The 12,823-nt window shown below is 45.5% G+C and overlaps 1 protein-coding gene across 2 annotated transcripts in view; it reads left to right on the top strand.

The window, feature by feature from the left end:
• The first annotated feature begins 686 nt into the window (after positions 1–686).
• RRP9 (ribosomal RNA processing 9, U3 small nucleolar RNA binding protein) overlaps positions 687–12,823 on the top strand; it is a 147,193-nt gene continuing 135,056 nt past the window's right edge. Inside the window, exon 1 of one of the 2 annotated variants that reach the window (XM_086938722.1) lies at positions 687–861. In XM_086938722.1, coding sequence (XP_086794848.1) covers positions 766–861 — 96 coding nt within the window. In that variant the 5' untranslated portion in view covers positions 687–765. The remainder of the gene's footprint in view (positions 862–12,823) is intronic. The other variant, XM_086938720.1, reaches the window with a different exon arrangement.

The following is a 12,823-nucleotide window of genomic DNA, read 5'->3' as shown; positions in this document are numbered from 1 at the left end:
CACATTCATTTTGAATTTTTTAGGTGATTTACTCGGAGAAGGCTGCACTTATACTAGGTAGGTAAGTAAAGTTCCAAGGGGTACGTTCCGCTTATAATTCGTAAACCAATCCCTTGTAGACAGAAGGAACTGTTTGTCCATACGACGACCTTAGGCCAGTCAAATGAGTAATAGTACCCAATAGTCAAAATGTGGGTGGGGCCTAATGCCTGGCCGCCAATCCCTCTTACTTTACTTTGCTACGGGAAACGCCTGGTCCTGGAGGGACACTAATGTAACAAAGCAGCTAAGTGACAACAAAATTGAACAGAAAGTAGTGGCCATGATTGTATGGGTGTTCCGGTAATGAACGAGGAAGACAACTAACGACCAGACGAGGAAGGTAAACGTCATTTTTTAAGCGTCACAATACACTATTTTCGTTGCAATCAGTCTGAGACAGTACCCTTGGATACTCCGTTTATTTTAAGTAGATAACGCGTGTTGCTCTCCAGGCATATTTTTGTAATTTTCGTTAGATCGTCTAAATTTGCGGTCGCATTTTTAACAATATTTGAATTTCTTGTTGATTATAACAAGAAGTGCAACCCTTGGCAAACGTGATGTGTCACAAGTTCAACATGGCCGCAAAATTCGTGCTTGTCACTCGGGCTGCCTGTTCTTTCTTCTGTTTCTATTTCTAATAGTGTGGAAGGTAGTCGAGGCCGTGGTTGAACCTTGCACGTGTAAGTTGCGCATGTGCAACATTACAGCTAGCAAAGCAGCATGTCTTCGTTTTTTGTGAAGAAGAAACCGGTTCGAGCGCCCGGAACCGGGACCGGAGCTGCAGCCGGGGGAGGGGGCGGAAAGAGACGCAAGAAGGTAAGAAGGATAGTAGAGTCTCTCACCGCCCCACTTCCACCTTGCTACTCCTTCTCTCTATCTTTTTTTATATATCGTTTCTCTGCCACTTATGGTGAGCGTTGCTGTATGTCGCACCGTATGGTTATCTGGCATATTTAAGATCTTATATTGCCGACAATCCTGTGTTAATGGGAACATGGACACACTGCGTCCCATCATGCAGAGGGATGCTTCTCAAAATATAAGAGAGTGATGTGTTATGCATGGCACTGGGCTTCTTAGCGATATCGAAGTTAGTTGCTAATTGTTTAGAAAATATGAATGATACGTGTCAGATCCACTTGTATTCCCCCGGAGCCTTTTCACTTTTGTTCGCTCCCAGTGCCGCGCTGTCCTGGACACTGAACACATATGACCACTCTGTCTCCCCTTGGCATTAGCAGAAAGTAGTGCGGGGTTATTGCACTTTTAATGTTTACCAGTGATGAGTGTGTTGCATAACGTTGCCTCAGGTTCTAGGAGTTAGGTGTTTTGAGAGGTGTTTCTGCAAGTCCTCAGGAGCATAGGGTCTTCTTGTGAGCGAGCTGTCCTACCTGAATGCATTTCTTAACCGGGTCCAGGAAACGTCCCTCTATGCTTTTTTTTTTCTTTTCTTATTTGCGGAGATTAGTACCTGTCCCCTGATGGAAGATCATGGTTGGGTTTTTCAGGAACTGCTACACGCATTGACAAATGGCCTTTTGCTTGATTTAACAACTCCAGCCAGTAGGTTCACGTGTGGATAAAATCTTGTTGAATTCCGAAAAAACAACTTCTACTAAGGGATTGGACACTGCCATGAATCCTAAGATCCTGGAGTACAGGTTCATGATTGCCAGTAGGTGTTCATTTGACCATGGAACCCAAAGCAGACTGTGGCTCCTCCCATACGCCTTGCAAGTGTCGACCTATCAGTAGGGCTTCTGGTGAGCTGTATTTTATCTGAGTTTGGCTGACATGACGTGCTGAAAATTTCTCCCACTCATTTATCCACGAGTGATAACCAGAACATTTGTTTCAAAAACTGTTTTGTTTGTGTGATTTATTTTGTGGTCTCCATGAGCCACATTGATGACTCGGTTCCTCAGTGTACGAATGCCTGCCTCTTTGTGGCATGTTGACTCTCTATGCACATGCTAAAACCCTAACCCTCTGTATAGGCTGTATTTGTGGCCTCTTGGTGCAGTTTCGGGCTCTCCATCACAGAGAGTGATCGATAGTCCCAGTGGACGTGTTTCTCAGCTGTCAGTGGTCTTGATGCTGTGTGTGGCAAGGAAAATCTTGAAGCAGTCTCCCCCGGTCTGTAAATTAATGAAATCTATAGTCTCTAATCACAAGACCAATCTCCCCATTGGGGACACCTATTGGCTTTTACGTTCCTAAAGATAGAAATTGGTACTTGTAGGCAAGTGGGTTTCTGTTGCAGTAACCACCCCCCCTTCTCACTTTTTGCCAGATTTCTGATGCACTTTGACTGAGTGTGCACTGGGTCCCTGCCAATCAGGTTCCCAGTGCTTGTGTTCTTTCCCAAAACTGCACCTTTGTTTCCATAATTGGCACACCTCTGGCCCACATGTAAGTCCCTTGTAAATGGTACCACTGGTACCAAGCAAGGGTTTCTAAAGGCTGCAGCATGTATTATGCCACCCTCAGTGACCCCTCACCAAACACATGCACACTAACACAGCAGACTGTGTTTCGGTGCAGACAAAACATGAGTCGAAATGACACACATCCTTGTGTACCATGCCCATAAACCACTTCTGGTGACATAGGTAAGTCACCTGTAGCAGACCTCACAGCAGTGAGACAGGGTGCACTATACCACAGGTGAGGGCCTAGCTACATGAGCAATATGTCCCTACAGTGTCTGTACCCATTCATAGACACTGTAAGTGCAGTGGAGCCATATTGAGTACCTGGGCTGGCAGTTTGTCATTACGAACTCGACAGCTTCACTGAATGCTAAGGAGTTTGGTATCAAACGCCTCGGCATAATAAACCCACACTGATGCCAGTGTTTGCATTATTACAAAATGCACTCAGAGGGCATCTTAGAGATGCCGCCTGAAAAACAACCAATTCTCTAGTGTGCAACTGATAGCTCTGCACTAGCCTGCCACACAGTCACGTTTCTGATCTCCTGAGGTGGGAGCCATTATTCTCTTGTGAGTCAGCAACACAGCCTGCTTGGGGTGGAGAGGATTCTCACCTACCCCCAAGCAAGAACAGCTTTCAGGGTCGTGAGCCTCAAATGCTTCCTGCCCTTTGTTATGCTGGCCAGGCCCTCTCCAGCTTCATTCAGCCTCCTGGTCCGAGCCTGCAGCCTCTTAGTGCGACCGAGATTCTCCATTGAAGAGCAGTGGGCGCCTGCCGCTGATTTGCACTCAGCAACCCCTGTGCCGCTAGTGGCGTAGCTTTGGTGCTGCCTTGTGGCCCCCCTCTGTGCTCACCTTAACTCCTGGGGCCTGTGCCCTAAAACCGCAGGTACCTACTTGCAACCTGCTCCTCTTGTCCAAGTCATGCAGTTACCTGTTCATGTATATTCCTATTTTCTTCACATTAGATCGCATTGCAATTTCTCTAGTTACATTTACATGTCCATTTTTTGCAATTGCCAAGTTCTACTGTTTCTGATTGACAATACAATATTATTTCTAGAACTGTAAATCCTTCTTACTGCCTTGCAAAACAATTCCTACTGCAGATTGAACAGTATTGCTATTCTTGAAACTGTCACCTACCTGTTACTGAGTTCTTCTTGGTTCTAAAATAAAACAAGTTGTATATTTTATACTAAACAATTGGTCTTGGATTCAGTCTTTGAGTGTGTGTAATCATTCCTTGCCTGAGTGTGTACAACCAATGCTTAACACAACCATTTGATAGGCCGAACATCTCGACTACAATACCACAAATAGGGCTTTAAGTATTATCTACTTAATCCTCTGTGGATCCACTGGACTCTCTGAACATTCCTTACTTTGTTGTAGTATATACAGAGCCAGCTTCCTACAGTACTTGATTAGCTCATAGAACGATAAAGTTCTTACTGTCCAAGAAGGGGAAAGTGCTCACATGCCCAAACCTCTTCTTGTTGCTCCTGTTTAGCTTCAGAGTAAGCTTCTCAGGTGCAGTCACATTCAAGTTATCATATGAAAGAAATCACTCAGTAAGTTTGTGGCCTTGTTTGTGCTGGGTCAGCATAGCCCACAGACTGTTATTCACATTAAGTTAAGGCTGAAACGTGGGGATGTGGTGGGCCTTGTGATATGCTTCAGTAATGAGTATGATGGCATCAAGCTGTTTATACTCCAGGCCTTATATACACGTCATTTTTCATGAAGTGTAATTAAAAGGTACTGGGATGGGAATTACCTGCATTCAGGAGTTTTGCTGAGTGAGTGAAAACATGTTGTGTACTGGCGCTTGCACTAGGGTAAAGGCTTCAGTGTTTGCTGGACCTGGTTGCATTTCATTTTCTGAAATTATGTCTAGAATTTTATCATTTGCAGAATGTACGCTTCACTTTGTAAAGAGTAAGATTCACTGTGACAAGTGTACTGCATACTGAAATGTCTTTTGTTCCTGCTGAGACTTCCCAAACACCTAGATTTCAATGCAGTTTAAAAAGTTTGGATAGAACGTGACTGATTATCTTTTTGATTTCCCAGAGAACAGACCAAAATTCAGACACCCATATCTGTACCACACTACATACATGGTGAAATTTGTAATGTTCAGAGAGGATGCCTTTCAACCTTGCTGGTTACAACCTTTGTTCAGATCATGCATAGAAAATAACTGAGCCCCTCTGAGTTGACAAATCATGTCCACGATTTAGAAAGCAAAGTGGCTGTGCATTGGATTGCCTGGTTGGGCTGTTTCTGCGCGGGATCTAATCTGCCACCAGAAAATATTCTGGGCACAGAAACCATCTGGGACAACCATGGGACGAGTCCAGGCACTAGTTGAATAATAATCTGCTATAGTTGCCTATTTCTTGCTCCATCGCTTGTGAAACTGTGTCCAACCGTAATTAAAAAATAATTCTCAACGTTCATTCTGGTCGGCAAAGCAGTCAGTGAGACTAGGTGTTGTACAACAGACAAAGCGCATCTTTATGTTAGACTACACTCTTAGCAGACATTCTGCATGAGTGCCCATTTCAGCAACATAGAGCCTTCCTTTATGCTTCTTGTGTGACCGCATCATGTGAAAAGGGTCTATGAAGGGAATTTTGTTAACTCGCCTGTCAATATTTTCATTGTGATTAGTTTGAGTTTAATGTTCCTAGCACTTTTGATAATTCATCTTTAGTCATTGTAGATGGTCGCCTAGTGCACCCTAGGATTGGTCCAACAACATCATTTGTTTTACTGGCCATAGCTAGCTTTGTATTTTTGTTGTTTTTTCAGCACACTGTTTTTTTCCCTGAGAAGACTTGACCACCTTGTAGCATTTGGGAAATGGGGACATCCAACAACACATTAATGTAGTTGGCCAAGCCAGTGCTTTTCTTAATAGAAGGACAATTAGTTATACACATGTAGGAAGCCGGCTCTGTATGTACTGTACTAAAAATGAGGTATAGTGTGTACTGAGTCCAGTGGAACCCCAAAGGTAGGCAGAGTTAAAAGTAGATAACATCTTACTCTCTATTTGTGGTTGTGTGGGCGAGCAGTAATGCTGTGTCAGAGGGTAGTGTTAAGCATTTGTTGTACACACTCAATCAGCTAATTATGTCAAACACTCAAAAGACTGAACTCCTACTAATTTGATTTATATAAAAATATTATTAAGTTATGTTTTTATTTTCTAGAACCAAGCAAGTCTGGTACAGGTAAGTGTAAATGGTACGTTTGAAGGCAGGTTGAACAATACAAGCAAGCTAAATGAAAATGTCTTTGTTACAGGTTTGTAAATGCTTTCAATACAGTCAACATTGTTAGATTACTTTTGAGTACTTTTTCTACTCGGTGTGATATGCCAACAAATCACACTGGGACATTTCCTATAGAAAAGGTAAGTAAAACAGTTTTAAGTTATTTGCAGTTTTTCAATGCTTCATACAAAACCAACCCCACACAATTTTTAGGAAAAAGCAGTCCATGCAATCCTATGGAAGGAAATTGACTTATCGGTTTACAGGTAAGTACTAGTACGTGGTAGTTGGTATTCTGAGGTTAGAACTAGGGTTAAGGATGCGTCTCAAAGCACCATCAGCGGCATTAGGGCGTCCGGGTGAAGAGTGGTAATGCCCAATGTTATCCAATGGGGGATAGGGGCCTCCGGTTGGTGCCTGCTCACAGGGGTGTGGGAGTAAAGCTCCTGGTGTTAGGCTCGGGGCAAAGAGGGGTTCAAATTAGCACCCAAAGTACACCCTCAGGGGTGGCTGTGTGCAGGGTGCTGTTTTGGCGATGGGTTCCTTGTTTTCAATGGGGATTCTCTGGTTGCAACAAAGAATCCAGGCTCGCGGACGAACTTGTGGAGGTAACCACCAGTTGGAGAGGTAAGTTGAGATGCCTGGGGATGCTGGGACACTGTTGGTTGGGCCACCCAAGACAGGGGTGTTTTTAGGCATCTGGTTTTCTTACCCGTTCCGGTCACGGTCTGGGGATCGTCCAGAAAGAGGCTGCAGGCTTCGCTTGGAGATTCAAGGCAGGTCAGTGATCACCAGAACTCAGGTCAGGGTCGTCTGAGACCTCCTTGTGGTGTTGGGCCACTCAAACTCAATCTGTAGGCGATGGGTGCAGACTCTCAGATTTGGCCGGAGCCAGAGTCTGTGGGTGAGCAAATCCAGTTCTCACAGGAGACAGTCTTTCTTGTGGAATGCAGGGCCGGTCCTCTGGGTTCTTAATGTTGCTGGCTGCAGGACACACATCATGAGTTTTCTCTGGAACAGGTTTGAGGTGGGGACAGGCGGGTAGGGCTGGGGGCAATTCAGTGGATGTCCTCCTTATTTTCAGCACTGCTCTTCGGTCCTTCTTCTTGGTCGGTTCTTGTCTGAGGAGGCAAGGTTCGGGGTTTCCCCTAAATACTAGATTTAGGGGTGTTACAGGTGGGTAAAGGTTGGGACCAATGGGTCCCTTCCTTGGGGTGGGTACACTCCATATTATGCCACCCTCCAGTGGGAGGGGGGCATATGCCTCACTCTGGTTGGCTGGGTCCCCCCATCTGCAAGATGGCGGGGACTGAGTTTTGCTTCACCTCACCCAACCTGAGGGGTGGGGTTGGCAGAGGTGGGCACACCTTCCTTCCTCACTTGGTTTTCCTGCCGATTCTCCCTCCCAAAGTGGGGGTCAGAACCTGGGGTGCTAGTTGCTGGAAGCAGCAAAAACCTGGGTAAGCTCACAAAGGCTGCAATCCTTTGAAGCTTCCCCTTCGTGGACCCTGCCCATCCTGGGAGAGGAGGCTTGGCACCTCGTCCCAGGATGTGCATTGTTTCAGACCTCCGAGAACAGCAGGCTCTCCACCCAGGTGTCCATAAACATGTCTGGTGGTGGCAGCTGGCGAGCAGCCACAGGGGCTTGACACTAGTGTTAGGTTGTTTTTCAAGTGGCATCTCTTAAGATGCGATCTGTGTGCGTTTTTTATTAAACCCACCCTGGCATAAGTGTGGGGTTAATGTGCTGATGGGTTTGATACCAAACTTCCCAGTTTTAAGTAAAGCCATTATGATACTGTGGAGTTCTTAGTGACAAGCACCGTATACTCTTAATCGCATTACTGCACATACAATGTGTACGAATTGACTTGGACACTGTAGGGTTACAAGACTCGTGCACCTGTACCCTCACCACTGGTACAGTGCACCCAGCTAGTGGGGTGGCTGACCTATGTCAGGGCAGTGGATTGTATGCATGGCACACAGAGATGTGTGCCATGTCCACTCTTAACTTTGTTCTGCACCAGAACACGCCGCCTGAAAAGGCACTGTGTGTGTGTAAAGGTACAGGGACTCGAAGGGTGGCACAATAAGTGCTGCAGCACTTAGTGGCCTTCCCTGGCCTCAGTGCCCTTGGTGCCTGTGGTACCATTTACAAGGGACGGACCCGTGGCCAAAGAGTGCCAATTAGGTGTTTTTGAATGCAGTTTTAGGGAAGGAACATAGGCCCTGGGTACCTGTTTGGCAGGAACCCAGGGCACACTCAAAGCACATAAGCAGTTTAGTAAAATGTTGGGGCAACCATGCAAAAAGAGGGCACTTTCTTACAAAACTCAATACTGCAAACTAACACGAAGTCTCAAATATCTGTTATGTGCGTGATTAGCCTGCCTCTTTTCTCACTCTATCCCCTTACACCTTCCTCGCTTTACTGTAGGGTTGCTCTGGTGGGAAGTAGTGCAAATGCAGCCGTTTTCCCTCTTTGTCAGTCTTTGGAAGTAATAGCTCTCATTCTTCCTCCCTGATTCTTGGGTTGCTGCAGTCCTGACATCAACCTCCCACTCTTCAGTCTAAGTTCCTTCTTCTATGGGGAAGTTGGTTTGCTGTCCGCGATCTATCCAGGCGGCTGCTCGCTAGCAGGCAAGTGTGGATTGCACGTGAGCTCTACGTTCGCAGTCGGGATTCTTTCTTCCGGATGGGTGATGTGGGAGCAATTCATTTGGGCCTCACTATAATAAAGTGCTGATTCAGTCCTCTTTTAGGCTCAAGTTTAGGGTTGACGATTGGGTTGCTTTGGGGTGCTCTAGAGCAGCCTCGGCTGGATCCGATCTGGCTTTTTGGGGATAGTTACACTGGCTGCCACTCTGTTGCTTCAGCACACTTGCAAGTGTTTTAGAGTTGCAACTTTCATTTCCTGCGCAGTAGTGTGTAAGTACACAATTGACAAGTACCAAGAGCTAGCCATAGTCTAGGTCACTTTAACACAATTGGGTGAGTGCCGAAACGTTTGACATTTATTCTAAGGAGCAACCCCTCTGATACAAGTGGAAAAATCCACAGCTATGTGAAGAGCCACTCTGGCACAAAAACAAGTGATGTAGGTCTGTATTTTTACTACAACAGCAGCGCAGACAATTCTGGCATACATAGACAAACACCATGGATACAGAGGGAGGGCCCATGGGTGGCTCTTCTTGGGCACACTTCAGCAGTGCTGCAAACCCTCCGCTTCAGTGTCCATGACTAATTCAAGTCGGGAGCAGGCCAGTTAGGCTGTTCACAAGTCCCTGGTGGGCCTGCAGCACCCATGGCCAACTACTCTTGTCCACACTAGTATTCAGGACAGGGACACTGTTTTTCTCAAGATCAGATTCCAAGTGATGTATCAGTACCCTCCCTCCAGGCTCTGGAATGTCAGCAATACATTTTCACTGTCAGGGAAGGTGGCCTCACCTCTACCTTTTGTACATAAACAGGCCTGAGGCTTTCAAAATGGAGCCCGCAAGCCTGTGCCACGCTGGTTCACTCAGTCGTTCTGTGTCTCCCATGCTTACCACACACAACAGACACCTTTCCAAGCACCCTAGATCTTGCACTAGGATTCAGGTTTATTTGTAACCTTGAGGAACAGTACATGAGTTGACCAGAAGGCCTCGACTCTTGTGACAGATAAATACGTCTGGTCATGCTAATATTGCTCAAAAACTCGTTAAGGTGCCACCACCATTCAGCATGCACAAACCCATGATGAGGACTGTAGTCCTCTGCCACGGTGGAGGGCATGCTTGGTGTGCAGCTCCTGATCCAGAACTGGACTATATCAAATGTAGGCTTAGCTATTTGCGGATATGCTACATCAACTCAAGGCTGGGGCCAAAATTAACCCTTTCGATGCTCATGACGAGCTCAGCTCGTCATGATGCACAGTTGAGCTGTGCTGATGACGAGCTGAGCTCGTCATGAATAATGTACTCAAGCATTTTCCAGCACAGGGGGGGAAAACGCCTAGCAGCCAAGGTGTTAAACAAGTTTGAGCCATTGGCATTGTAAATGACAATGCCTTTTCTTTCTTTTTTTGATTTTTAAAACCAAAAGAAAAAAGGCATTGCCATTTACAATGCAAGTAGCTTAAACTCACGTAAATGCGAGACCTATTACATTGCAAATGCTTGTTTTTAGCAGATATGAGCCTTTCATTTATCATCAACATGGACAAGAGGCCAATATGCTCCAACATAAGCCAAGCCCAATGTACCACCTACTGCAGGCAGGTAGATGTGCAATTGCATTGCTACACTGAGTGTTAGCATTGCTACAAATAGCATTTAAGTCTGTGCCACACAACTGATATGTTGTGGAACATTGGCAGGTCCTTTGCCAAGGTTAGTCGACTTTTAGTTGCCTGATGCAGTAGTCATAAATTAAACCGGTAGAGAGGGAAGCTTTTGCTCCCAGTATGTGTGCTAAAATAGCGAAATAGTGAAATTAGACTGCAACACAATGTGTTAAATTACACCATATAATTAGACTTTTTTTTCGAAATTTATGGACACATACCACTGTGTTTCTATGTCACTGCAATATTCCAGTGGTGCAGCACATAATCCAAGGGTCCTTGCTGCATAGTCACCCCCACCCCAGTATTTGGCTCTTAGATGTTGCATAGCTCTAGTAGCCTTGATTAATGATAAATGAGATTACCATTGCAAAACACCCGGCCACGTACACAACTTGAACAAAATAAAGCGTGTAAAGTAGCCACAGGATCTCCTCAGGGTGGCCTCAACCTTTAACAGTCCCCTACCTAATGCACATTTGAAGTAGTGATAACATGACAATCACAGGCCCTGACACCACTGAACTCTGCCACAATTCTCCATGCTCTCTTAAAAAAATGTACTTCTATTTATTAGTCTTATTCCTAACATGAATCAAATAAGGAAACTTTCCCCATTAACAAAATACAATTCATAAGATGGATGTGCAAGAAAGAGAGTTCCTTTAAACAAAGGCAACAAAGCCATATCAGAGGCCCCCTCGCCGCTCCATCACATCTTTGTAGTGGCTAGTGAGCTGTGACATTTCAGTGCGCTACAAAATATCACAAATAACCGATATTTTACTCCTTTTTACTTTGATTGCAGAAATGTTGCTTTTAAAATAGTGTTATTGTACTTTTGAATACCTTTCTGAAAATATTGCGATATTCATTAATTTTATTATAACGATGTTGTGCAAATTGGATCAACAGCATTTCACGTATTTTTCTTTTTTTTAAATGAAAAAAATCCTGCCACCTTAAGCAAATGGACAACGAGGCTTGAACGTGAAGTTGACTCCGCCCTCCCTCCAAACACACTCGCACACCCAATTAAAAGCACCGTCCAGCATGGTGAACACACACACCCAATGGCTTTTAGACCCCTCGCATTCCCAAAGAGGGTGTGTCCCATGCTCCTGTCGGGACCGGACTGAAAATAATAAACAAGCATTGGTAAAGATGTTCCAGCAGCCCCACACAGGGACACCTTCGAGCTGGACTGGCACTTTAACTCGTGCTGCTTTGCATGCAGAGACTCTGGAGCACAGGCGGGCAATGTTTACAGTGAACATACATGTGCCAATAGTGTGACATTCAGTTGATTTATTTGGCAGCAGGTGTCAAATATGACACGCGTGAAGTGGCCAGTTAGGCGTTAAGTGGCAAGTGCGAAAATCCATTAGAAAGGCACTAAAAATGGAAAGAAAGCGCTATGAAACCTGGCACCACTGCCGAATGACCAAAACTAGGTGAACAGTATTCCTATCGCCCCCCAGGGGGAAACAAATAGAAAGGGCTTTAAACCCCTCCCACAACGACAACCATGCAGAATCGAAACTTAAACAAAGAAAAGCAACATGAAATACACGGGAAGCCCCTCATTTTATCATAGCACTGGACCCCCAAAGCTTCACGAAGGGACCTTCCTTTCCCGGCAACTGGGGCAATGCTTATACTTTCTCATGGGGAGGGTTCACCATAAGTACCTGTAGTTGCCCCAGGGTGCTTCTAAGCACCTTCGATATGTACACAAGCATAAACCAACAGAAGCGGGGATGACAACCGGAAGACTCATAAAGGGCGATTTGCCCAAGATCCCGAGCGCTTATCTAATGGGAAAGCCATTAAAAGAATTGTGACAGCCCTGGTCAACAGCGAAGCGCCGTAAAGCGGCGGCACTATATGAAGTACAACGCTTCTTCACGGACTGGAAAAGGCGGTGGGCAGCTCGGTCATATCGCAAACTCGCCATGAGGCGGCGGCATCACACAAAGTACATACATGAAAATTCTGCAACATATTAACCATAGAAACAAAATGTCATATACTTTCCAGAAACAAACGAAATGTTACTATTTACCCAAATGTCATGCCTTTGAAGGGGGGGGGGGCGTACATACATGAAAATTCTGCAACATATTAACCATAGAAACAAAATGTCATATACTTTCCAGAAACAGACGAAATGTTACTATTTACCCAAATGTCATGCCTTTGAAGGGGGGGGGGGGGCGGAGCAGCAATGAACCATTGCCCACCGTAACGCACCCCTTTCTTCCCCCCCCAAAAGCAAGACTCTCGGGTTCTCCCGTTTGCAGTGGGAGCTGTGCACCCTGGCACGGATTTAACAAGTTCATTCTGGAACTTGTAGTCTTGTTCTACAGTGCATCTAGTGCGCCCTACAAATCACTTAAGGAACGGGCAACTTACTGAAGCCCAACGCGGGACACATTACAAATCCACGTGAAGAGCAAAGGATATTAAAGTTATATCCATGCCCACCCATCTAACGAATAACATAAAAATAAATAAAATAAAAAAGTACCCCTATCAAAGTTGGTACGGAGGAGGACTGGTCGGGATGTGGTAGGCGTGTGAAAAAGGGCCCCCCTAAAATTGGTGGGGTCGCTCACCTTTCTCCTGCAGGGGGCTGTTCACCTCCTCTCTGCTGACCTGGGTGATGACGGACTGCCCAGCCATACCCCCCTGAGGCTCCTGCCCTGCTCGTTTCG

This window comes from Lissotriton vulgaris, chromosome 9 (assembly GCF_964263255.1).
Source record: "Lissotriton vulgaris chromosome 9, aLisVul1.2, whole genome shotgun sequence".
Taxonomy (NCBI): domain Eukaryota; kingdom Metazoa; phylum Chordata; class Amphibia; order Caudata; family Salamandridae; genus Lissotriton; species Lissotriton vulgaris.
The sequence above is the reverse complement of the archived record's forward strand: the minus strand, read 5'-3'. Positions and strand labels throughout refer to the sequence as shown.